General features: G+C 44.6%; 1 protein-coding gene and 1 pseudogene across 1 annotated transcript in view; both read left to right on the top strand.

Moving 5' to 3' along the window:
• Positions 1–1265: 1265 nt before the first annotated feature.
• Positions 1266–27314, top strand: part of COL5A2 (collagen type V alpha 2 chain) — a 177599-nt gene continuing 151550 nt past the window's right edge. Inside the window, exon 1 of the mRNA XM_066612123.1 lies at positions 1266–1544. Coding sequence (XP_066468220.1) covers positions 1442–1544 — 103 coding nt within the window. The 5' untranslated portion in view covers positions 1266–1441. The remainder of the gene's footprint in view (positions 1545–27314) is intronic.
• On the top strand, positions 11535–11651 carry LOC136637192 (5S ribosomal RNA; annotated as a pseudogene).

The following is a 27314-nucleotide window of genomic DNA, read 5'->3' as shown; positions in this document are numbered from 1 at the left end:
ACCAAAACTACTAGTCAGGGAAGAGAAAACTAGAAGTTTTTGACACTGCACAGCAACAGGTCAGTGGATTTATTTATTCATGTATTTATTGCCTGGCAGCCTCTGAGCAGGACAGTTTATCTGAACAGTGAACACCTCGATTTTCAGCAATGGTGTAGTTCAAGCCCCAGTAATGGTGTGACTGAGAATGCTGCCTGATGCGGGCTCAGATCCGCCACCTCTACATAATTAAAAAAGAAAAGCAGCACGTGGTTCTTTTCAGTTGCAGAAATGTGGGGCTTCTGGTTTGATTTAAAGGGACTGGGCAAATGAAGGAGCTCCTTTGTCTGAGCGGTCCCTTTAAATCAAACAGAATTCCTACGCTTCTGAAGGAACCATGTGAGGAGAAAGGAAAGGACGTGTGTGATCCACTTTCTGCTCTCTTTTAGCAGGCAGAAAGTGGTTCAGGGTGGGTTGCATCCATGGCAGGCTGGAGGGAGGTGGTGGTAGTGACAACGGACTCGGGTGAAGGCTACCCGGAATCTGCCACCAATCTGTTTCTGATGCAACCTTCAACACCTTGTCTAATGGATGGGCCACCCCTGTCAAGGCCCTGCATTATTCTTGATTCATTCCTGTGCCAATTCTCAGACGAGACAGAATGAAAATAGGAGGGCATCTTAAAACTATCTTGTTCCTGCACTGGAATCGCCAACCACCACGAAGAGGAAATATCTTTAATAGTGTCACCTAGGAACTAGAGGAGCATTAGGGAATACATCAGCCGGAGGGGCAGGGGAACAGTTAAACACCTTGGGATTCATTCACAATGAAGACGGAAGCCTCCTCCCAGAAATCTGGAGAGGGTAGGTTCCCTTTCCCTGGCCACTTGCTATAAAAGAGGATTTTAGTATTGCCCCTTCCACAGCTTCCAAGACTGTGAGTGGTAGAATCATCTCCTCTTAGCCAAGTATGTTCTGCTCCCAATAAATTCTTTACATAGAAGATCTTTTCCTGAACAACAGAAGCAGCAGCAACAGCAGCAGCAAAGAAAAAAAAATCCTCTTCAAAACTGTGTAAAAAAGACAAGAAACGTTTGAGGGGAGTCTGAAGCTAGTTCTGATTCGGTTGTTTACCATCAATCACGTCATTCCTTGCCAGGGACTGGATGATCATGAGCCTGAAGAAGCTGAAAAGGGGCAGGAAAAGAGGCTTTCTTCCTATTTAAAGCTGCATCACTTGGGGGAAAAAAAAAAAAGACGAGCATTTGCAGACTGTGCAAGCACCAGTGCTGTTTCAAAAGAAAGCCTGGGGAACTAGCAGACTTTTTTTTTTTGTCCTGTGCGAGTGCTGAAAGGAAGAGAGCTGGCTTCATGGTGCTCACATAACTTTTGAACACTTTTTTTCCCCCTTGCACTTTTGCCTGCCCTAGGAGGAGGATATACATGTCTAATATTGAGACATGATGGCAACCTGGATGCAACAAAGAACATTGGTCATTCTTGTGGCTTTCCTAGGACAGTTCGGAACGATACCAGCTCAAGAAGAGGACGAGTTCGAGGGGGGTGAGTTGTCCTTTGTAGCCCGGGGTGTTTGCTTGCAAGCTGTGAATACAAGTGGTCAGGAAGTTCTGGGTGCGCAGGCTGTGTGTGTGTGCTGGGAAACGGGAATTGAACAGGGTTTTTTGGAAAAGGAGCAGGATTGGAGCTGGATTAAAAAGCTGCCGTCATTGCCTTCTCTGCATTGTTCTGTGGATACAGATGTCTGGAAGAACAATTAAATGAAATCTGTGAGCTTTCAGGAATCAGTCCTGTTGCCTGGCTTTATCTCTGTGTGTGAGACAGTGGAATGTTGGTAAAAAAAAAAAAAAGTTGAGATATTAGAGTCTTTGGATCTGGAGGGAAGTCTGAACAGATTGAGCTGGGAGAAAGAAGTAAACACAGGGCTTGGAAGGGTGGAGTCCTTATGCACTGCCTGAACTACATCTGTTTTATTCAATTCTTTGTTTGGGATGTTACACAGGACTTTCTTTGCTTTTGAGTGTTTCTCTCCTCCCTCCCCCCTTAGAGAGACCCTTTCCCTATTTCTCAGAGTCTTGATGGAATCCAGGTTTCTGTGGCATGCTGTTTTCTCATCCTTTAGTTATCTTGACATTGGCATTTTGTTCCCTGATGGTTAAGGACAGGAAGTCAGGAAGCTTGGTACTTGTCTTCGTGGCATGGCAGTGGATTCCATTCCCTAGCATCTTACTTATATCAGTTCAAAACAGTTTCCCTAATTGCTGTAACAACCAGGCAGATCTAGATGTCTCGATTTGTTCTGGCTGGCTGAAAAGTCTAACGTAGCCCTCCAACTGTCCCTGTTGCTCGTCTGTGCTCAGTTAAACACTGAGTTGATTTGTCCCAAATGGGAACCAAGAAACAGGCTCAGTGGATTGGTCTCACTTGCTCATGGCTGGGTTGGACTTCTGAAATGTCTTGAGTACGTATACGTCTCGAGTACCTATTTTCTAAAACCTGCAGTAAAATGCTGGCTGCGTGGTCAGCATCCGAACAAGGTCAAAGTTTCTGAAACAGAAGACAAGAATCTGTACATTATGCAAGAAGACCCATAGAGGGTGCACTTTATGTAACCTTCGGAGTAGGTTCAAAACAAATGTGCCATTTGCACCAAGCAAATGTTTCAGAAAGAAAGGTTTTGAAATGGGAAGACACAAAACCGTGGTGGAAATTAGATGTTGGGTTCTTGAAGGAAGTAAATGGAATCCCTGGGATAAGACATTATCTGCAAAGTAAATAAAAAAGGCATGTTTCAGATGAGATGTCTGGAGGGTTAGATTAGTACATGCCATTTGTCTGTTTCTATTATGGAAACCCTGGGGTGAGCCAGGGATGTTGCAACATCTTTTCTAATGCATTTTACATGCAGAGAGATCACTGACTACACAGAGGAGGCTGATTTGACAGGCCAGAATGCAAGCAGTTTTATGGCAAGATTGTGGGCCCAATCCTATCAAATTTTCCTGTGCTGGTGCAGTTGTGCCAGTGGGGTGTTCACTGTATCCTGTGGTGGAGGGGCAGTTGCTGGGGCCTTCTTAAGATATGGGAACATGTGTTCCCTTATCACAGGGATGCATTGTAGATACACTGGAGCTGGAAAGTTGGATTGGATTGGGCCCTGTGTCTCCTTTGCCTAATGGTAATGCTTAGTTCTTGTTGCATCAAAATTGGCCATTTATGCAGGTGTGATTTCCTTTGAGTTGCAGACTTGGATAAGCACAGATTTAATCTCTCTTTTAGCGGCAGTGCCAGCTTGTTTTGTGGTAGACATGATTGAATGGTGTGATCTGTGATTCCAAAAGTTTTTGTTTCACAGTTAATCATAAAACTGTGATTTAGGGCACAAGCCTAACCAGGTCTACTCAGAAGTAAGTCCTATTTTGTTCAATGGGACTTACTCTCAGGAAAGTGTGGTTAGGATTGCAGCCTTAGGGCGCAATCCTGCCCTTGACTTGGGCCAGTGCAAGTCCCTAGTGCTCCCTTGTGCTGACCCAGGAGGGTTGCAAATGTGTCATAAGGCATGTTTGTGCCTCCTCAAGAGTCTACTAGGCCAGTGCGCAGAGGTGCACCAGCCTGCAGGGGCTGCAACAAGCCTCTGCACTGACAGATGCATCAAGCCTTGCATCAGCCTGCCTGGGCCGATGCAAGGTTCTGAGGTAGGCAGGGAGAGGCGGGGAGGAAGCGGGAGGGAGGCGTTCCTGGGCAGGGGGAGGGCAGGCGGTGGGCGGCCCCAGGGGCGGGCAGGGAGCGGGAGGCGGGGCTTGAAGTCGCTCCGCCTGCCTTGGACTTGCGCCACCTCAAGAGGTCGCACAAGTCCAAGGAGATCAATAGAAGCAAGGGTGCCTTGCCCAGAGGTAAGGGGAAAAGTTTCCCCTTGCCTCTGGCTGAGCCGTTTTTGGCCCCTATCCTGCGCTGGATACAGTGCAGGCCTCCTGCCTTGCCTGTTCCAGCACAGGGTAGGATTGCGCCCTTAATGTAGTATTACATCCAGGAGATTGGGGGGAAGGTGGGGAGGGGGTGACACTGGGTGGGGGAAGGGTGGGCCAGAGTGCAGACCCAGCCCAGGAAGGGGGCAGGAATAGTAGCAGAAGCTACCACCAACTTCGATGTTTCCTTCCAAGCCAAGCTGCCTGACACAGGTCTCCTCAGTTCTGCACCAGCTCAAGGGCAGGTGCAGATCCTAATAGACCCATTGGGCCAGTTGCGCTCGACACAGGGTAATGGAACTGAGGTTCCTTTACCCTGAGGAGACCTTCAGGATCTTCCCTAACCCCACAGGATACAGTGGCAGCCATTTCGGCACCGCTGTACCACTGGGTGCTGGGAAGGGATAGAATTGGGCCCTTCATGTTCCCCATCATCTGTATTATGGATATGAGTAGCCGGTAATGATCAATACCAGGTTTTTGTAGGAAACAGGATGAAGTCTAGCACTGGGTCACTGAACCACATGGCCTCTGCTGTGACTGGGTATTGGGGTCTGTCTGGTTGGCCTGCCGGTGGGTGTGGGAGCCAGTACTCCACATGGCTTTCCTCTGACACTATCCTGTCACTGATGTGGCATTTCCTCAACAATTATGCAGATTTTCCCCTTTCCTACTCTGGAACTTTTGGGTATGCTCAGAATTGACCAATGGTCATTTATATGAACTGAAGCCAGAACTGAGTCAATTGGCCCTTAGGGGCAACCTTTTATAGACTGTGAGAGTCAATTCTGACCCAACATCAACTTTTCTGAACATCTGCAGAAGATTCCGTTTAATTTAAACCCTGAACTATGTAAGTGTGGCCTGCGGAAATGATTCCACATCATGTCCGTGCAAAACCTGACATAAAGTTAGGTATTGCTTTTATTTGTTAATTTTATGTATCACCTTTCTGCTCATCAATGGCCCACAAGGCTGCTTACGACTGACTGACTGTGTGATGGAGATGCGCAAGATCCCTTGAGGACACGCACACACGCATGCATGATATTAAAGTTTGAAAAGCTTAACAAATCTGAAAATGAAGATGAAGGAGATGTCTCAATAAGCCTGTTTGTGCAGACAATTCCACAGAACACAGTAGTGGTACCTAGATGCAAAGGTTCCCCTCTTCCTAACCATCAGCCTGGCTTCAGAATGTTGATTCACTCAGCTGAGGGTCCCTTCAGGTGATCATTGGGCAGGGTTGAAATGCCTGCCGTTTTACTGCCTCATTAGCAGGCACCAAATATGGAGGCATTTCAGCAGCCTGAAATGGGGGTGGGCTGGGGTGTAGAGGATCCAAAATGGCAAAACATGAAACTTACTGTTGGTAGTGGCAGCAACAGTAATTGTTCTGCTGGCAGCCATTTTTTCCCCAGAATCCACCATACCATAGAGTGATGCTGAGTGATGACATAGCATTCTAGGGAGATGGAGATTGGGGGGAAAAATGGTAGCTAGTTCCACAGGAGGAGCACTACTGCTGCTGCTGAAAAAAACAGTACTGCAGCTTAACCCATTTCTGCCCAGCACACAGGTCTACACATTTGATCCCTGTTGCATATATGCAGTGTTGGGCAGAAATGGTTTAAGATAAGGTGGGGAGTGTTTTGGAGCCCAATCCTAAAGACATCTCCAATCAGGAAAAGTCATGGTGTCAAGACAGTGATGCTGGATACCATGGAGGGGATTGGTACCTTTGGGGGCAGCTGCCCATTTAGTGTAACTTATAACTTTCAGCACCAAGACTTGGAGGGGGCAGGGGTGAAAGGGGCAACAAAGGGCCCAGTCCTAACCAATTTTCCAGTGTTGCAATGCAATCCCGAGGTAAGGGAACAATGCAGTTCAATGGTAATATAATGTCCCCTTACCTTGAGGAGGCCACAGTGTATGCACATTTGGCACAGCTACATCAAGACTGAAAAGCTGGATAGGACTGGGCCCTTTGTTGCCCCTTTAACTCCTGCTTCCCCAAGTCTTGGAGCAGAAAGTTACAAGTTGCAGGAAATGGGCAGCTGCTCCCAAAGGCACCAATCACCTCCATGGTATCTAGCATCACTGTCATGACACCATGACATTGAAGTTCCTTGCTTTCCCTTTATTGGTGGCTACTTATACTAAAGTTTTTGGCAAATGTGGAATGTTGAGATGTCAGGACATTCAGAAGTTCTGTTATGTGAAGTGTGGAGCACTCAAGACAGGGCAGCAGTTGCATGTTTAGTGTAACATCTCCCTTCACCCACAGAGGACTATGTGTTCTTTTAAATACCCTTGGCCAGGCTGATTGGGCTTTAAAGAGAAGCTACCGATACTATCATTTATACCTGGAAACTAATTGGGAATCTCATACAAAATGGGTGAAAGATAACTCCAATCAGGATTAGTGTGGGATGTGATATGTCGCAGGGGAAGAAGACAACTGTACCCTTTGAAACTGGGCACAAGCCCCTTCTGGGAACATGTCTCCACTTGCAGAAGGTGATTACATCTGCTTGCTGAAGATTCCCTCCCCTGCTGCAGCACTCCTGGAGGTCCTCTCAATTTCAGGAGTACTTTTTCAGGGTACTTGGGGTGGTGTTTTGGAGGAGGAGGGGATAGGGGCGATCCCTCAGGCTGGCACCATTGCTCAAGCACAAGTCTGGATCCAACCCATTCTTTTTCAATTATGAAATCCTGATCTGGATAGAATTGCGTTGGGATCTTGATAGTTGTGTTAGCATTTTTGCCCCTTCAAGTAGAGTATATTGCTTAGGGTCACTAGAGCAGGGCTGAAGGTCCCCTTTATTTTGATGAAGAAATTCTATTTGGCAAAAAATGGAGGAGGATTTCTGAGACTTTTGTGGGGGGACCACATGAAAGTGATTACAAGATTTTTGGAGGTTGGGAGGCTTCCCAGCAGTGGTATGGTGCCTTCTTTTTTCCATTAATGGTAAACAGCCCTTGTCCAGTATTGCTCCTCTTCCTGGCAGCTGCTAGCCACCATTTGCTTTCCAGGAATGCACTGGGGAACAATGTTTCTTCAAAGCCTTCAGGGAAACAAAATGGCAGCCGGAATCTGCTATAGAGAGGAATAGTGTTTGAAGTGTTACGCCTACCACCATCCACAGAGAGATTGGCTGCTTACTTCTACAGGAAGAAAAGAAGCTGCTCTTTCACTGCTGGGAAGCTGCTCGTTCTCAAATTTTTTTTTTTATAGTTTTGTGGTATCCCCCCATAGAAGTATGCAACAATGTCTGCTCCTCTTAAAAGTTTGCCAAAGGTGCTGGGGTAAAAATGTTCAGGCCAGCCCTAGCTCATACCATGGTTGTCAACACTAGAAATGACTACTATGGTATAATGGATATTATAGCTTTTATGCTGTGTTATAACCCGGGCAATTTTATCTGGCATGTAAAAAGGAAAATGGGCAGTTACTTGTAAGTCAGTCAGCCATCCAGTATTGACCTATGGCAGTATGAGCCTCATTCATCCATCCTCATCATTCTGAGTCCAGCAGAGAGATGAATGCAGCTGAATCAGTCCCTGCTCCAAAGGGTTAACTACTTTGTTAAGTATAGCTTGGGGACCCCAGAAAACTGGAAGCCTTCTTATGGCATAATGATCACGGACTCCCTACTACAGGGAGAATACAGAAACGACACTGAAAAATTTGGCAAGCTGTTGTAGTAAGTAGATCATGACTTCCACTAATGATTTCCAGATTCAACAAAGAGAAGCAATGGTTGGAAAAATATGCAACTCCTGCCTACTCTTCTGATGACTCTTCTGAAAAATCTCTTTCCCGTGGAAAATCATGATATTATTAGGAATATATTTTTAACGTGTATAAGAAACTATTGTTGAACTGCCATGTGGTATAAAATATTAGGCCAGATTAAGGACTCTTGTGATGAACTATATCGCAGGGCCTCACATCACTTGAATTCATATGCTGTCACCTAGTCAAAACTCAAATTCAAATGAAATCCTGGCAATATACACGAACACAGGCACCAATTGCCTGCTCCCTCACCATTTGGTAACACCAGAGGAGAGCAAGGAAGTCACCCCTCTGCATTGTGAAAATGGTCCATTGATACCCACTCTCTGCTTCCTGGTCTTCAACCAGTTCTCAATCCATGAAAGGACCTGCCCTCTAATTCCCTGTGGAGTTTTTTTCAGTAACCTTTGGTGAGGGACCATGTCGAATGCCTTCTGAAAGTCCAGATATATAATGTCCAAGGGTTCTCCCGCATCTGCATGCCTGTTGACCTTTTCAAAGAATTCTAAAAGATTAGTGAGGCAAGACTTACCCTTACAGAAGCCATGCTGATTCTCCCTCAGCAAGGCCTGTTTGTCTATGTGTTCTGAGATTCTATCTTTGATGAGGCATTCCACCATCTTACCTGGAACAGACGTTAGGCTGACTGGCCTATAATTTCCCGTGTCCCCCCTCCTTCCCTTTTTAAAGATCGGTGTGACATTTGCTATCCTCCAATCTTCTGGCACCATGGCCATTTCAAGGGACAAGTTGCATATTTTAGTCAAGAGCTCAGCAACTTCATTCTTCAATTCCTTCATAACTCTTGGGTGGATGCCATCTGGGCCTGGTGACATTGATTTTTAATTTGTCAATTAGGTCTGAAACATCTTCTCTTTTAACCTCTCTCTGACATTTCCTTGGTCAGGAGGGCCGTTCAGGCAGCGGTATCTGCCTGAGGTCTTCTGTCGTGAAGACAAATGCAGAGAACTCATTTAATTTCTCTGCCATCTCTAAGTCTCCTTTTATCTCCTCTTTCACCATCCAGAGGACCAACTGCTTCTCTGGCGGCTTTCCTGCTTCTAACATATTTGAAGTAGCTTTTATTATTCCCCTGAATGTTGCTGGCCATGTGTTCTCTGAAGGGGCAGGTCTGCAGCTTGGGGGTCCACCTGGACTCGCAGCTGCTCCTGGATTCCCAGGTGGCGGCTGTGGCTGGGGAGGCCTTCGCTCAGGTTCGGCTGGTGCGCCAGCTGCGGCCGTACTTGGATCGTGCAGACCTGGCCACGGTGATCCATGCTACGGTGACATCGAGGTTAGATTTATTGTAACGCGCTTTATGTGGGGCTGCCCCTGAAGACGGTTCGGAAACTGCAATTAGTGCAGAATGCGGCGGCCCGTGTGGTCACTGGAGCTAGGCGGTTTGACTCTGTCAGTCCGCTTCTCCGGGGGCTACATTGGCTGCCCATTCGTTTCCGGGCCCAATTCAAGGTGCTGGTTTTGACCTTTAAAGCCCTATACTGCTCTGGGTCAGGGTATCTTAGAGATCGCCTACTCCTGTACAATCCAGTTCGTCCTCTCAGGTCATCAGAAAAGGCCTTTTTACAAGTGCCGCTGCCTAAGGAGGTACGTGGGGCGGCGGCAAGAAACAGGGCCTTCTCAGTAGCGGCACCAACATTATGGAACTCCCTTCCCCTTGACTTGAGAATGGCTCCCTCTCTTGAGACTTTTTGGCGAGGCCTGAAGACCCTGCTGTTTAAACAAGCCTTCTGACTTCATGGCCTTTTTAACATCTTTTATACATCTTTTAGTTGTTTTTTACAGGCCTGATTCCTCTATGAACTGCTGTTTTATGCTCTTTTTTATTCTGACTTTTATCTGACTACTGTTTTTATGGTTTCTGTTAATGTGTTTTTAATATGTTTTTATCTGTTAAATTATGTTTTTATCTGTTTGTTAAATTATGTTTTAATCTGTTTTTAATATGTTGTAAGCTGCCCTGGGTCCTTTTAGGGAGAAGGGCGGGATAGAAATAAAGTTTATTATTATTATTATTATTATTATTCCTCATAGTCTCTCTTGACTTCCCATATCACCTTCTTACATTTCTTTTGCCACTGTTTATATTCCTTTTTATTCTCATTAGGGCAAGACTTCCATTTACGGAAGGAAGCTTCCTTGCCCTTTGTAATCTCTCTAACTTGGCTCATTAGCCATGTGGGCACTCTCCTGGACTTAGTCGAGCCCTTTTTCCTTTGCAGTATACACTTCTGCTGGGCCTGTATTACTGTTGTTTTAAACAGCCTCCATGCACTCTGGAGAGACTGGACTTTTTTTACCTTCCCTTTCAATCTCCTTCTAACCAGCCTCCTCATTTGAGGGAAGTCCGCTCGTCAGAAGTCAAGAGTTTTTGTGAGAGATTTGCCTGGTATTCTTCCCCCGACATGCATGTCGAAACAGATCGCAGCATGATCACTGTTGCCCAATGGCTCAGTAACATTTACATCTCTAACCAAGTCCTGAGTACCGCACAATATTAAATCCAGAGTCACCTGTCCTCTGGTGGGCTCCATGACTAGCTGCTCTAAGGCACAGTCATTTAGCATGTCAAGAAACCTGGTCTCTTTTTCATGACCAGAACACAGCTGTGTCCCTTGGGTGTATGCTGCATCCTGCAGTTGGGTGGCAGTCATGGAGGCCTCCTCAAGGTAAGGGACTGCTTGTTCCCTTAACTCATTGCTGTGTTGCCCTTACCTTGGTGCTGGAAAGTTGGTGAGGATTGTGCCTACTGTTGCTTTAAGAATTACCATGATGCCAGAAGTTGAGAAGGTGAATTGAGGAGAGTGAATTTCTTTATCCCTCTCTGTTTCGCTATCTGCCAACTGACTGCAGCACCTACCATAGCCTACCTGTATACTTCTGACCATGTGGAAGCTCTTTTGAGCTTGGTGTGAACCAGGATAACACCTGCATAAGCTTACATATTAGAGATATCTGGTGAGTTTTGGAGTCTAAAGTATCTGTGGTGATTGTGGCCAGCATGATCGTTCCATGGAAATTATGCAGGTTCCACTTTTCTGAAAGATTCTGGGTCCTCCAGAGGTTAATTGATGAAAATTTAATTAAAAGATTTTAGTCCTGCACCTTTTCTGCAAACCAAACCAAACATCAGAGACAATTGGTACATAATTGTGGTATGAAGCAAACAACAAAAGCCATATGGGATGAGGCCAAAGGCCGGTGTAGTCCAGCAGTCTGTTTCTACAGTGTCCCACCAGCTGTCCACAAGCAGGAGAGAAAGGCACATTTCTCTCCCAGCATTGCTAACCTGCTGTTGGTTTTCAGAGGCAGAACCTGGCAGTAGCACATGGCCATCATGACTAGTAGCCACTGATAGATCTGTCCAACATGAATTTGTCAAATCCTCTTTTAAAGCCATCCAATCTCATGGCCATCACCACATCTTGTGGTAATGAATTCCAAAGACTCATTTTATCCATGTGAAGAAGTACTACCTTTTCTCTGTCCTAAATCTTCCACAAATTGGTTTTGTGGGATTGGATGATCCCTTGTGAGGAGAGAAATTTCTTTTCCCACTGTGCATAATTTTATAAATCCCAGCCATTCCCTGGTCATTCCTTGGTCCCAATCATTCCCATGCCACGTTTTTCCAAGCAAGAAAGCCCAATCTACTGTGGCACCACTTTATAAGCCCTCTGATCATTTTGGTTTTACTCTTTTGTGCTGCCTTGAGGTATGGTGACAAGGACTGTACACAGTATTCCAAAGGATAGCAACTGTTACCCTGCACATGCCTGATCTCGTCTGATCTCGGAAGCTAAGCAGGGTCAGGCCTGGTTAGTACTTGGATGGGAGACTGCCTGGGAATACCGGGTGCTGTAGGCTTATACCATAGTCTTTCGAGACTGAAGGTTGCCAACCATGCACCATAGATCTCTGAAACAGAACACTGGCAGTCTTATTCTCCATCTTGTTCTTAATGACGCTTTGTGTGGAATTTGCCTTCTTCACTGTTGCTGCACAGTGAGTCATCATTTTCATTGAGCTATCCACCAGGACCCCCAAATCTCTTTCCCAGTTCATCACTAAGAACTCAACCCCATCTGTACGTTTGTGAATTGGGATATCTGACCTCAATATGAACATAAGAACAGCCTGACTGGATCAGGCCACAGGCCCATCTAGTCCAGCTTCCTGTATCTCACAGCGGCCCACCAAATGCCCCAGGGAGCACACCAGATAACAAGAGACCTCATCCTGTTGCCCTCCCTTGCATCTGGCATTCTGACATAGCCCATTTCTAAAATCAGGAGGTTGCACATACACATCATGGCTTGTAATATGATAACTTTACACTTCTTGACATTAAACAGTTTTTGCCATTTGATTGCTCATTCACTCAGTTTGGAGAGATCCTATATGTGCTCTTCACAATTGCTTTAGCTTTCACACTCTGAATAGCTTGGCCATTTCCCTCTTTAACACTAAATGCAGATCATTTATGAACAGGTTAAAATGCGCCAGTCCCAATACAAATCCTTGAAGGTTCCCACCTCCTTCCACTGCAAATTACCCATTTATTTTTACTTCCATTCTTTAACTAGTTACCATAAAAGCCTGAGCCTGGCCTGCTCATGGAACACATGGCTCACATAAGGTCTCTACGCTCAGTAAGCTCCCACAATTCCTCCTCACAGACTGACCATCTGTTGCCCTGTGGTTATGGGAGCCTTGCTACAGACTTTTGAAAGAATATGAGGCATCACAGGGCTCATCAACCAAAAGCATATATAAAATTTCATTCCACGCTAGCAAAATTGTGAAATTTGGTCCTGCAATAAAAATGATGGCCACAACTTATGGACCAAACTGTGAAAAAGCCACATGCACATTCCTTCATCTTGATTCCATGAATTTTTCAGAGGAAAAAAATGGTTCTGAGATTCAGTTGAAATAAACGTGATTTCAATGCACTAAATATCTCTAGTACGACTAGGAGAAAAGTAGAGGTTACTAGTAGGTCAAAGCTGTTCAGTATCCTGAAAAGATAAGCCCACATTATAGAAAAATGCAAGCGTACTGCATTCAGGGTACAGTAAGCTATAGTCAGATGGAGGGACATGCCAGATGTGCCTGTAGGACACACTAGAGAGAATGTCCAGTTAAAGTCATATGGCTCAAGCAAGCAGACAGTGTCCTCACGTTACCGAGGAAGGCAAAAGACTTCATTTGTCAACCAGTCTGACTGCATGGCAAATTGTCACCTTATTTGTTTAATATGATGGCCAGTTTCATCACAGTTTCTCAAATCCAGCTGTTGCAAACTTCAAATGTGATAATTGAGGCATTCCCCTATTTACTACAAGTATAATGCCTTGCCCATAGCCCATAACCAGGGAAGGCCCATAGCCAGGGAGACAGACTAGTGACACACTACACTTACTCCCAGTGTGGAAGGGATTGCCACTCCCGAATCTGCCTTTTCAGCCACACTAGACGCTGTGCCAGAACCACCATTCAGAGCGTGATACCATAGTCTTTCAAGACTGAAGGTTGCCAACAACAATGCCTTTCCACTCTTGCCACCCTCCTGCCACTCTGTTGGACACATCTGCTACTTCCACCATGCAGCTACTGCTAAAGAATAGATTAAGAACCATGAATTAGACCCAAGACCTACATGCAGTATGCATATGCAGGAATGTCTTCATAAGTTAATAGCATCTTCTGATCTTATACGATCAGATCAATTTTGTTACTGGTCAAGTAATAAAGTTTCTTTCTTGTATATTTCCTTGTCTGTACCATTCCCATAACACATTTGAATGGGAATGAAAAGCAACAATTGCATGAATGGCCTTTTTGTTTTTATAAACGGATCCTATTGAATGAGTTTTAACACATGTACTGTTTAATGCTTTATGCTACAGATAGTACTGTACTGTACATTATACTAGGTATACAGAGGCAGTCAAGTTTGAAATTCTTTTTACTGCTATAGAACTTCCCAGTTCTCAAGATGATTTGCAGCCCATAGGAAAATAACACAAGGGGGCGGGTGTGTGTGTGTGTTACCACCAGACCCTTGCATGGAACATACATAGCCATTTGATTCTCTTATGAGGTACAACTGCACCACACAGGACTGGGGTGAAAAAGAGAGTGAGTGAGTGGTTGATGTTGTGTGAATGGTGCCTGCTGCACGGATTTTACTGTTGACATGGTAGGACCAGTCCTTACCATCAGATATGCTTCCATTTCCCCCCAAAAGTTAAATAATAGCTCTGAGTGTGTTGGAGATAACAACAGACAACTGGAGTCATAGCATACAGGGAGTAGGTCTTTAATCCCTGAGTTTTACAGTCCCAACCAAAATACTACATGTGCTGTTTGAACCTCCCTTTAAAGCTGTGTGTGTGTGGCGGGGGGGGGGGGGAGATTTTGGTTGGGGCTGTGGTACTGAGGAATGGGATTAAATACTCCATCTCCATGCACTGCAGTCCCAACTCTGATGGACCATTCTCTCCCTCCCCCCCCAACTGCCATTTTAATTAAGAAAAAAATCCCCAGAAACTATAATGATGCATTTAATGCCATGTCTGGCTTGATCATCAGTCTCCCTTTAACATTACCTCTGCATAGTATCTGCTTATACTCTATTTTCTTTGCTTGATGCACAATAGGTCACAGATAATTATTCCTTTTTTTCTTTTTTTATTGTCTTTTCTCTTGATTAACGAAAATGTAAATTTTTTTAGAAGTTATACTTCTTTGGTGTTATTTTCCAACAGTGATTTGTTGGTAGGATATTTGCTGCTGATTAATGTACCATTTTATTAGGATGAAATTACAGTGCTACAAAATGTACTGTTTCATTTGTACATTCTTTTCCATACCAAAAATGGAAAAATAAAACCTCAGCCAAAAAGCTGCTATTTTGCTCTATACTTACCTAGGAAAACCCAGCTCAGAGGTAGCATCTGGTTTTAAGTAGGATCCACCCAAATTTCCAGCTGAAATATTTGAGCCACAGGAGGTTAAATGATACAGCTATGATCAGGATTTGCACCCCAGCACTGCTTGTTTAAATGATTAGACCACACAAGATGTATTGCTTTATGAGATAAAGCAACAAAATAGCTTCCTCTGTGAAAGTGCTGGTTAGAGGGGTAGGGAGAAGGGGTGGGGCAGGGGTCAGCAACCTTAAACACTCAAAGAGCCATTTGGACCCATTTTCCGGAGGGAAAAAAACCTCAGGAGCCACAAAACCCTTTTGACATCTAAAATGAAGATAACACTGCATATATAGTTTTTTTTTCACCTTTATGCTCTTATAGGTTCCATTTTTATAATGGCCCCCTCTTGTAGCTTTTAGTTAGTTTTGTCATACATTCTTGTCCTGTGTTTTCAGATTTCCTGTGTTTTCAGATGCCTGGTCCTCTATGGTGCTTTGCCTGATTCCAAGGCCATTCTCTGCCTGGAGAATTAGGCCCACTTTAAGCAAATTAGCTCTCCTTCTTTCCCCCAACAAATGACTCTGGTTCTGCCCTGCAGTCCTGCTGGACCCCACCTCCAGGGTAGCTTGCCTGTTCAACCTGCAGAGGTCCTCTCTCCTGCCAGCAGCCTCCCACCACTACAGTAGACCCTGGGTCCTCAGCAGGTCTTGGGCACAGCAGCCACACACCAAATGCCAGTGTCTCCAGCAGTCCATTAGTCACAAAGACAGTCAGAGCATCCAGGGCAGAGTCCAAAGTCAATAAGCCAAGTCATAGACCAAGATCAGATTCCAAAGTAAGTCAGTCAAATCAGTCAGAGTATCCAAGTCAAAGTCAAAGTCAAAGTCAATAAGCCCAGCCAGCCAGCCAGCCCCTCCCCTCCCCTCCAACCTGCACTCCTTCTACAACCCACACCCCCTTCCTCAGGTGCTCCTTATATCCCTGAGGGCCCTATTGCCTTCTAGTGGCTGCAGCTGTGCAGCACACTCTGCTGGATGCCCAGGCCTTACCCTTAAAGGGGCCACTGCTGACACCACATCTAGCTCCTCACCAGATCTTCCAGGATTCCAAAACATATGGTGGTTATGACATCTGCTTATCTTACATGGATACTAAAGAACTCCCCCCACCTTCCAGAGGCACCCTGCTGGAAGGAAAAAAGGACACAGACTCCAGAGGTGGGGAAGAGAAGACGTGCGGGCGGGGCAGCCACAGGCCAGCTTCTGCCCTGCCTGCCCGCCTGCCCTCACTCAGACTGCAACCTTCTCCACACTATCCTGGGAGTAAGCCCCATTGACTACAATGGGGCTTCTGAGCAGACAAGTTGGTTGGAGTTCTCAGGCTGCAGTCCTCTCCACACTTTCCTGGGCGGAAGCCTCACTGACTACTTGTGAGTAGACCTGCATAGGAGGGGGCTGAGGCTGCAGCCCTTCACACCTTCCTGGGAGGAAGCCCCACTGACTACAGCAGGGCTTACTTGTGAGTAGACCTGCACAGGAGGAGGCTGAGGATACAGCCCTCCACACCTTCCTGGGAGTAGGCCAGGGACTACATCGGGGCTTACTCTGGAACAGACCTGCGCGGGCTCCCACTCACCCGTCCTTGCGGTTGGCCTTGAGCAGTCTTCAAGGCTGCCATTCCAGGCACCCTTTCCTGGGAGTAAGCTTCATCCTCTGTAATGGGGCTTACAACTGAGTAGACACGCGTAGGAGCAGGTGCCAAGGCTGCCATCCCAGGCACCCTTTCCTGGGAGTAAGCTTCATCCTCTGTAATGGGGCTTACAACTGAGTAGACATGCATAGGAGCAGGCTCCACGGCTGCAATCCCAGGCACCCTTTCCTGGGAGCAAGCTTCATCCACTGTAATGGGGCTTACTACTGAGTAGACACACAGGATGTCTCCTCTGCTGTGGAGGAAAAGCCTCTCCTTGCACTGAGTGGGGACCTGCTCAGGGAAAGTCCAGCTGCAAGGGCTTGCAATGGCTGAGGAGGAAGGTGGCTCAGGATTGGCTGGTGGTCAGCCAGTGAAGGGCCCTGAGCCATTCCAACAGAAAAAGCCAGGAGCCTGCTGGATGCTGATTGGCTGAGCCTGCTGGAGAGTTGGGGAAGGGAAAAACAGGGACCTTAAGCCTGCAGAGCGGGCAAAATTGAAAAGGGAAACAAATGTGGGGCAGGTGGGGGTGAAGGGAGAGTAGGGCAGTGAGCTCAGGGGGCGGAGGGAAGCAGCCTGCCCTCCCAACATAGGTGCCTCCTGTTACCCCCTTTGCTACTTTCACCTTGAGGAGCCGCAGCAGACAGCTGAAAGAGCCACGTGCGGCTCTAGAGCCGCAGGTTGCCGACCCCTGGGGTGGGGCTTCTGAATGCAAATAAAACTGATAACGATGTGGCAACTCTCATGCAACTTGTATAAGAACACAGATCAGTGAGGAAAAGTGCATGGTTTTTATCCCCTTTTTTGTGTATTCTCACACCAGACTGGAATGTTTACTTTGACACTCCAAGTGCTGGTTATGGCCCTTGGAAAAGAGAAATAGCTGAGAATGTATGGAATAAAAATTTGTGAGTCATGAGGTATGTCATGGCTGATCTGGGACAACGTGGACAGACACAACCATGTTAATATTTAATTCAGTACCTTAAAAAAATTACAGAAGACAAAGCAAGAAAGCAGCAGAGTTGTCTTAAGTGATTTGTGGGCTCTTAAGGAGCTAGTAGCAAGAGGTCCTCAGCCTGGTATCTCTGTTCTTGCTTTTTCCCTCAGGGCTTACAGTAGCCCCTGGGAAGTTGGATGAGGAACTACTGCAATAATTCTCAAAGGCCCTTCACAGTGATAGTCTCTTCAAGGTGGATGGTTTGAAGTCTCCAGCCTGGGTTTTTCTTCTTCTCTTAGGACATGTGGGTCTTTAATAGATAATGGAAAATGAGGGAAGGGGCTGCCCCAACTTAAGTTTCTGCAGGACAGTGGTGGCCTCCTTTTCTTTCAGAGGTGTCCCCGAGGTACCACAAGGGCAATGCTTACCTGAAGGAGCTCTGTGTCCTGGAAGTTCAGGAGTGATATAATGGCACAATCAAGTCCCTCCCCCAACTTTCTGGGCTATTGTATTACTTTAAATGCAATAATTCCACCACTGGACTGCTTCTCTTCAGCAATCATCAGCCCCAGTCGCTTCTTGCCCTCTGGTAGTGTTACAGGGGGCAGCTTGCTTGCATTGCCCCTTCTTGTGATACCACTAGTTCAAAGGCATCTTTCTCGGATATCTTCAGGATGAAACAACAAACAAACAAGAGGAATGGATTTAAAGAGCATTTTTGTGGTTACTTTGCATACAAAATAAAAAGTTGGAACCATGTTCCACTTTATGAAAAATGTAAAATTTCAGATTGTACTTGGGCAATACTGTGCAAGGGTGACTGCATTGGCTCAAGGGTGACTTTAACAGTATTGATTAACTGATTCTAGTGCCACCTTCTTTCTCAGAGCAGTTTTTCAAGGGTAAAATCCTGGTTTAAAGGGTGTTGCAACCTTATTTTTTTGAATAGCCAAATATCTGATCAAATAAATATGCAAGATGCTTGGGGAAAAATGCAAAGCAGGCAGCCTATCTGAAGCTTGTGGGGGGAGGGCAAAATAAGAGGAGGCAATCTGAATTTAATCTGTAGGCTGTATGTTTGATGGTTGTGGGTCAAAGGCTGAGAAAAGGACAACTCACCCTGCAGCAGAAAATTCCACATCTACTTCTGTTACTAGGCATATCTGTACCCACCCAGGTAGTGCAATTCAACCCCCTTCCCCATAAAAATGGTTGCAGCTACTGGGGAGCAACTAAGCCAGCACACGGATATGCAATGGCCTAGGGAGCTGGACTTGCTCCCAGACAGGGTGAGTTTGTGTCAGCCTGGGCAGACCAGCACAGGGGTGCTGGAGGATTGTCTGGGCCACAAAATGGCCACTGACTTTGCCTTGGATTCTGCCTGGTGCCTATATACCTCTGGTTGGAAGCATCTTTTTCTTTCCCTTGGACTCTATTTAGGTGGTGGAAGGGAGGAATGCCTTTCAGAAGGCGTTCGACATGGTCCCTCACCAAAGGCTACTAAAAAAACTCCACAGTCAGGGAATTAGAGGACAGGTCCTCTCATGGATTGAGACCTGGTTGAAGGCCAGGAAACAGAGTGGGTGTCAATGGGCAATTTTCACAATGGAGAGAAGTGAAAAGTGGTGTGCCCCAAGGATCTGTCCTGGGACCGGTGCTTTTCAGCCTCTTCATAAATGACCTGGAGACAGGGGTGAGCAGCGAGGTGGCAAAGTTTGCAGATGACACCAAACTTTTCCGAGTGGTGAAGACCAGAAGTGATTGTGAGGAGATCCAGAAGGATCTCTCCAGACTGGCAGAATGGGCAGCAACATGGCAGATGCGCTTCAATGTCAGTAAGTGTAAGGTCATGCACATTGGGGCAAAAAATCAAAACTTCACATATAGGCTGATGGGTTCTGAGCTGTCTGTGACAGATCAGGAGAGAGATCTTGGCGTGCTGGTGGACAGGTCGATGAAAGTGTCGACCCAATGTGCGGCGGCAATAAAGAAGGCCAATTCTATGCTTGGGATCATTAGAAAAGGTATTGAGAACAAAATGGCTAATATTATAATGCCGTTGTACAAATCGATGGTAAGGCCACACCTGGAGTATTGTGTCCAGTTCTGGTCGCCGCATCTCAAAAAAGACATAGTGGAAATGGAAAAGGTGCAAAAGAGAGCAACTAAGATGATTACTGGGCTGGGGCACCTTCCTTATGAGGAAAGGCTACGACGTTTGGGCCTCTTTAGCCTAGAAAAGAGGCGCCTGAGGGGGGACATGATTGAGACATACAAAATAATGCAGGGGATGGACAGAGTGGATAGAGAGATGCTCTTTACACTCTCACATAACACTAGAACCAGGGGACATCCACTAAATTTGAGTGTTGGGAGAGTTAGGACAGACAAAAGAAAATACTTCTTTACTCAGCATGTGGTTGGTCTGTGGAACTCCTTGCTACAGGATGTGGTGATGGCTTCTGGCCTGGATGCCTTTAAAAGGGGATTGGACAAGTTTCTGGAGGAAAAATCCATTACGGGTTACAAGCCATGATGTGTATGTGCAAGCTCCTGATTTTAGAAATGGGCTATGTCAGAATGCCAGATGCAAGGGAGGGCACCAGAATGAGGTCTCTTGTTATCTGGTGTGCTCCCTGGGGCATTTGGTGGGCTGCTGTGAGATGCAGGAAGCTGGACTAGATGGGCCTATGGCCTGATCCAGTGGAGCTGTTCTTATGTTCTTATGTGGGGAAGGGGGCTTTTTTGGGTGGAGGAGGGTAGCTTGGGAGGGGAGTGTGACCAGCTACAGTGGCGTAGGCCAGATCCTAACTCCTGGCAATCCTGCCCTGGCCTTATATGGGCTGCTCAAATTTGCACCCGCAAAATAATGGACACAGATCCAAGTAGCCCCACAGAGTTGCACTCCAACCTACACCCACCTTGCCCTGGATTCAGTGCAGGTTATTTGGCCTGTGCAAGTTAGGATTGCACCCTTGCAGTGGTTCTCACACATTTAGCACCGGGACCCACTTTTTAGAACGAGAATCTGTCATGACCCACTGGAAATATGTCATGACCAAAAATGACATCATAAAGCAGGAAAATTTTTTAGCAATCCTAGGCTGCAATCCTACCCACACTTACCAGGAGTAAGTCCCATTGACTATCATTGTTAAAAGAATGTACATAGTAGCTTGTTAAAAGTACAGGTCTGTAACATTTTTCCAAATGCAGTCTCATAACATGGTAGCATCAAGTCTAACATATTAAAAATAAAATATTAAAATGAATGGGGACCCACCTAGTGGTTCCCGATCCACAGTTTGAGAAACACTGGTCTGTTGCATTGGGCTCTCTGCTGACTAACCATTCAACCCTATGTGTGTCTATCCAGAAATAAGTGTTATTGAATTTAATGGGACTTACTCCCAGGTAAGTGCATGTAGAATTGGAGCCTGGTAGGAGGAATGAAGACATAACAAGTTTAGATCTACAGCAGGCTTTTAGTAGACTCAATTGTTTGTAATTTGAGTTCTGGAAAGGAGCTGCTTTCTGGAGATGTTTATATCCCTACAAAACAGAGTAAACTGCTCCACTCTAGTGGATTTCGAAACACCTATATGTATAGCAGTACAATTGTATCCATTACCAGCTTTTTAAAAATCCCTCTAATTTTATATTTTTTTGGTAATATCTGTGAGTCTGTCTGAACATCCTGAGCTGCTCTTTACTAATAATCAGCCCCAATTCACCTCTTAATTTGTTGCACCTGTCTAGTTGCACTAGAATATGGATGGGACTGTACATTGAACTTATCCTTTTGTAAGCAAGCATTAGAGAACATAGAGATGACTGTATATGATGTAACAATACTGCTAGTGGGAGTGTTCAGGGCAAGTTTTAAGGTCACCCCTGTGAAGATGTCATCTTTGCAAACAAATTGAAGAGTGAAATTTAATTGCTTTTTAACTGAAGAGTGGCATGACCTTACAGCAGTGTTTCTCAAACTGTGGGTCAGGACCCACTAGGTAGGTCGCAAGCCAATTTCAGGTGGGTCCCAATTCATTTAAATATTTTATTTTGAATATATTATACTTGATGCTACCATGGGATGTGACTGCATTTGGAGAAATGTTACAGATCTGTACTTTTAACAAGCTACTATGTATATTCTTTTAACAATGATAGTAAATGGGACTTGCTCCTAAGTAAGTGTGGGTAGGATTGCAGCCTAGGATGGTTAAAAATTTTCCTGCTTTATGATGTCACTTCTGGTCATGGCATCACTTCCAGTGGGTCCTGACAGATTCTCATTCTAAAAAGTGGATCCCAGTGCTAATTATGTGAGAACCACCACCTTACAGTATTCATCTGAGTATCACTTTTTCGGAGATTTCACCTCTTATTTGTGAATACTACCTAAAAGTAAAGTACCCAAGGTTAGGATGGGGTGGTTGCCTGCATGGGGAAATCTGTGCTGCACAGAGACGGTTGAGACATAATGTCAAACCATGGTTGGATGTTATGTGCCCAAACATCAGGTTCATACTCTCTCTCTCTCTCTCTCTCTCTCTCTCTCTCTCGCATGGGCATTCCCTTCCTACTTGGAGGCAAAACATAGTTTGCCCATTTCATCCAAAAACACATAATGTTTTGTGTTCCCAAGAGCAAAAATGGGGACAGTATTTTAAGGACAGGTGTCAAGTAACGGGGTCAGGCCCTGATAAACAGGCACAGAAAGTGTGTAGATAAATGACTGTGCCTGTTATCAGCAGGGGGTGTTTAGAATATGACAGAAATACCAAGTTGCTTACCCTAAAGACTTCATTCCTGGGAATACTCTGTTCTCGTGCTCTCAGATGTGCATACTTGGAATTTTGCAAGCAGACACAATCGATCTGCCTTTAAGTAGATCAATTAAATTATATCACATTCCAGGAGATTCCATCTTTGACTGCTGGCATACTTTTGTCTTTGAGTGGAAGTAAATACTTCCATTGTTGTTAAACATCCAAGTCTTCCAAGAAATCCATTAAAATAAGGAGAATTTTAAAAATCAGACTTTGAACTCAGTCTGATGCATGCCTAATTAGTAGTAGGGGCTTACTCAATGGGGCTTACTCTCAGGAAAGTATGTATAGGATTGCTGTTTATCACTCTCAAATGCATTTTCTCCATTTTACCTTTTATGCTAATAAAATTAGAACAAGAAAATTAGTTAGATCAAAAAACCTGCTCTTTTATGACATAGATTCCTGTCTCTTTCAGATAGATATATAAAGAATTGCTATTACCTTTGGTTAATAATACCAGATGTCACAATCCACATGTTATATGTTTAGTGAACAGTATCTTCAAACACATTAAGTTCTACTGAAACAAAAGAACAGGCGTTTAGCTACATGCTCTAGGCCAGCGATTTTCAACTTTTTCCAACTCATGGCACTCTGACCAGCTGCTAAAATTGTCAAGGCACACCATGCTGCTGGGGGGGGGGGGGAATCACACCTCCCAATTGCCATATTAATGACATGCCCACAAACTCCCATGGCACACTTGTGGACTATTGTGGCACACCAACATGCCACAGCGCACTGGTGGAAAATAATTGCTCTAGGTCAGGGGTGTCAAACATAAGACCCGCGGGCTGAAAGCGGCCCCTAGAAGCAATTTATCTGGCCCCCAATATAATTGGGCTGTCCCAGCATGCTCATTGGGTGCTCTCATCTCTTGAAAATATGATCAAGATTTCCACATTTCCTCTTCTGTCATATGCAGCTAATGGGTTTCTATGAGAGAACAAAGTGCTTATTTCTGACCATCATTCTGCTTTATGATGTCACTTCTGGCTCTCAGCAGGTACCATGAATGCTAACCTTGGTCCTCTCTATGAAATATGTTTGACACCCCTGCTCTAGGCTATAAGTGATATGTAAGATTTATCAAGTGGCGTGCATCTTGTCTTTAATGTTTACAGTTATTTTAAAGCAGTGGTTCTCAAACTGGTGGGTCATGTCCCACCAGCCAGGGAAGCCCTATCTCTGCCTCCTTATGGGGCAGGGTGGGGGGGTGGCAGTGTCATGACTGCCGCGATTCACCACCACCAGGGTTTTTTTTTAACCTACCACAGCGCACTCTGGCTTCTGGGGGTGCTGGGAGCCCCTAGGTCTCCTCTGTAAGCCTTCCTCTGCCTTGAAAAAGGTAAAAATAGCAGTCATGACCCACTTCTGGTTTCACAGTTGCAAACTGGAAGTGGTTTGCAGTAGCTATTTTTACCTTTCTGAGGCAAGAGGAGCCTTGCAGAGGGGTCCATGGGACTCCCCACACCCCCTAGAAGCCAGCGCGGGCTGTGGTAAAAAAAAACCTCTCTATTCTCAGTGGCGTTGCGATAGTGACAACTGCATCACCACCATCCTTCTGCCCCCACCAGATTTAGAGAGGTTCTCAAACTTGCGGAGAGTCTGAGAACCTCTGTTTTAAAGAAAAGACTGCACACTTTTCTGAGAGGTAGCCCTATTGAACACAGTATTATTATTATTATTATTATTATTATTATTATTATTATTATTATTATTAATAATAATAATAATAATAATAATAATAATAATAATAACAGTATTTATATACCGCTTTTCAAACTAAAAGTTCACAAAGCGGTTTACAGAGAAAAATCAAATAACTAAATGGCTCCCTGTCCCAAAAGGGCTCACAATCTAAAAAGATGCAAAAAGAACACCAGCAGACAGCCACTAGAACAGACGCTGCTGGGGTGAGGTGGGCCATTTACTCTCCCCCTGCTAAAAAAAAGGAGCACCCACTTGAAAATGTGCCTCTTACCCAATTAGCAGGGGTTGACTTGATTAGCAGTATGACTTACTTCTGAATAAATATGTATAGAACTGCACTGTAAGTTAAATTGCAGCACTATGATTTGTCAGAGTGTAAACTTTAAACCATTCATTTATCTCCTAACATGTTTTTAAAATGTCTTTAAATTTTGTAAAAAAAAAAAAAAAAAAAAAAGTAGGACCTTAGCAGAAGGGATTAGTTTTCTCCCAAAATTAAAAAGAGGAAAAAAACCTGAATTTATCATCCTTTTCAATATATCTATGAAATTAACAAAAGAAAAATGTGTGGAAATTCAGTGCTTTTCTCACAGTGAGTTTTTTTTTTTCCAAATGAAGGGGAATGAAGACACTTTAGGGCCCTGCCCAGCAAGCATCTACAACTGCACTCAGTGACTGATTGCACATCTTCTGTGCTAACCATAGGTCATAGGCCATAAGTACAGGTAATCAAAACATGAGCTTAAAAAAAAAATAAGAAAGGCAAATTATAGTTTAGAGCTGCTTGGCAGTTTTCATTCTCTGTGCTCTCATCCTCATAAATTCATCCCTATCTTCATGGTGAAGTAGTCTCTAGAACAAGGGTGCCCAAACACCGGCCCTGGGGCCATTTGCGGCCCTTGGGGACTCCCAATCCAGCCCATGGAGAGCTCCTGGTCTCCAGTTAGCCTCTGGCAACTTATTGGAGATTGTGCTGGCCTGATGCAACTGCTCTCAGCGTGAGAGCAACTGTACGACCTCTTGCGTGAGCTGTGGGCTGAGAACACTGCTTGCTGTTTCATATCTGTGATGCAGTAGCGGCAGCAAAGGAAAGGCTGGCCCTGCTTTTTGCAAGGCCTTTTATAGGCCTTCAGCTATTGCAAGACCTTCATTCATTCATATAAGTTCCATCTGTAATATATTCATTTATGTAAATTTAAGTAATTTTATTCAAATTTTAAATGTAAATTAATTCTTTTTTCCCCTGACACAGTGTCAGAGAGATGATGTGACCCTCCTGACAAAAAGTTTGGACACCCCTGCTCTAGAGGCAGAGTGATGGTAGTAACTAAGGTTTATCAGTGTAGGCATCATACCAAGTCATAGTTTTGTACTTACCATGGCTTCAGAACCACTTCAAAACATAGCTTCTAATGCTGGTTTGCTAACCAATTGCAAACCATGGTTTATAAATTCAAACTTAATGCTAAACCACAGTTAAGCTTTTTAAAACATGTTTGGCATGATTTTTTTTTTTTGGTGTTGTTATATACTGATACGTATGCCAGTGCACAGTGATATCACTGCCTGGTACTACAATACTTGGCCAGGTATTGCATCATTCCATTCTAGCCTTAGTAGCAAACAACCAGCAAACCACCACTGGGAGGATGACTTTGCTGGGATGAACATGGACAATTGCAACCCCCTCCTGCTAAAATATAAGAGAGCCACTACTTTAAGAGGTGCTAGTCTAAAGTGAACCAAAGTGTGTGGTGTCATACAGCTTCCCAAGAAGTATTGATGCTCTTCACCTTATTGACCAGTACTAAAGTTACCACAGTGGTTTAGTGGCTGGTAGCTGTGTAACTGCCTTGTGCGTAAGCAGCTTGGATTTGATTTGAACCTTGTAGTCCCCATGTGAAGGCCTCAGAAATGCCATTCCCTATGATGCCACTCTCCATGGATGATATGTATAATTCATGTGTGTTGCCCAGGTGTTTGCTTATAGTAAGGAGTGTTTAAATATTATGTTGTGTACCCCTATGGCAAAGAGCATATTAGTAGTCTCCAAAGGTGGCTGTAATGCTTAAAACATTTTTCTATGTATCCTTAGCTGATGAACTTGAAGGCCTTGTCCATGAACCTAAAAATACCACACAATTAAATGGAACAAACTAGTAGAGGGCAATACTTTAATATTTTAAAAATGAATAATGAGGATGAGTAGCAAGGAATCAATGAAAGTCAAGGCAAACTGAGATTAGGTTTGAGATTAGGATCAGAAATGGTTTTTAGAAGGAAACGATCAGGAACTTAATGGATAGTGAAGAAGAGATTATGCATTCTTGGTAAATGGATTAATGGCCTGGGGTAATTCATAGTGAATGATTAATGTTGCAAAACTGGAGAATGGAAGGGCATCTTGTCACATTTTTTTTTCATTAAAGAAAAGGATGTTATGGTATCCTAAGAAATTTGCATGAGACCAATGTTAAGATTAATGCAACATCTCACCAGTAAAAGTGATGGAGGAAGATTTCCAGATGTTTGAATGCTTATCTTGGCAATAGTAAAGGAATATTGAAACACGTATTGGCTGAAGAAGAACAAAGGAAGTGAAGCACTGATGTAAGAGACATAGAGTTTAGAGAGAAGGGAGAGTATACACAACTTGCAATGCAAAACTAAGGAACATATAGAATATAGGAGCCAATGAAGTAATAGGGATGTCCAGAAGACACTGTTACAGCTATAATTCATACTTGGTAACCAAGAATCACATACTGTGTTTTTCAGACAGCTACATGACTGCCAGTCTATTTTTATTCATCCTTTCCATTTAGGAATATAGCCACAGTTTTCCCAAAGGTGCACCCTGCCCAATTGGTCCAATGCCTCCATATAATTCATTCATCTAAGGGACTGTGGCTGCCAAGTGAGCCTCTCTTTAGGAATGTCCCAGGCATGCATAATATTTAACCATGGTTTGCTTTTCTTACCTTTAACATTGCATCCGAATACATATCCCATTGTTAAGAACTGGCTGTGAACCAAGATATGAAAGCATGGTTTTAAGTGGGTTTGCAAACTCTGATTTATGTTAACCATGGTTTAGTGGAACACCTAGCAGACTCTGGTTAAAGCAGTTTGCCTGCCTTTCCAGCCTCTCTGCTTACAAGCTGACAAATAGGTCTTACTGGTGTCTCTATATAGAGATAAGTGTCGCATGTTACCTGGCCAGTGGCTCATGTTGGATTTGGATGTAGGAAACCCTGGAGGGGGAATTTGGTGTGGAGAAATGGTAAGTGAGGGAGTTGTCATTAAGCTTTCTTGCCTGCTGCTTCTTTGCTCCAAAATATTCTTGGCTTTACCCTAACAGGGCCTCCAAAGCATGTTTGCCTTAGCAAAAGGTTAAGCATGCTGCCCTACACCC

Source organism: Tiliqua scincoides, chromosome 1, assembly GCF_035046505.1.
Source record: "Tiliqua scincoides isolate rTilSci1 chromosome 1, rTilSci1.hap2, whole genome shotgun sequence".
NCBI lineage: Eukaryota > Metazoa > Chordata > Lepidosauria > Squamata > Scincidae > Tiliqua > Tiliqua scincoides.
The sequence above is the reverse complement of the archived record's forward strand: the minus strand, read 5'-3'. Positions and strand labels throughout refer to the sequence as shown.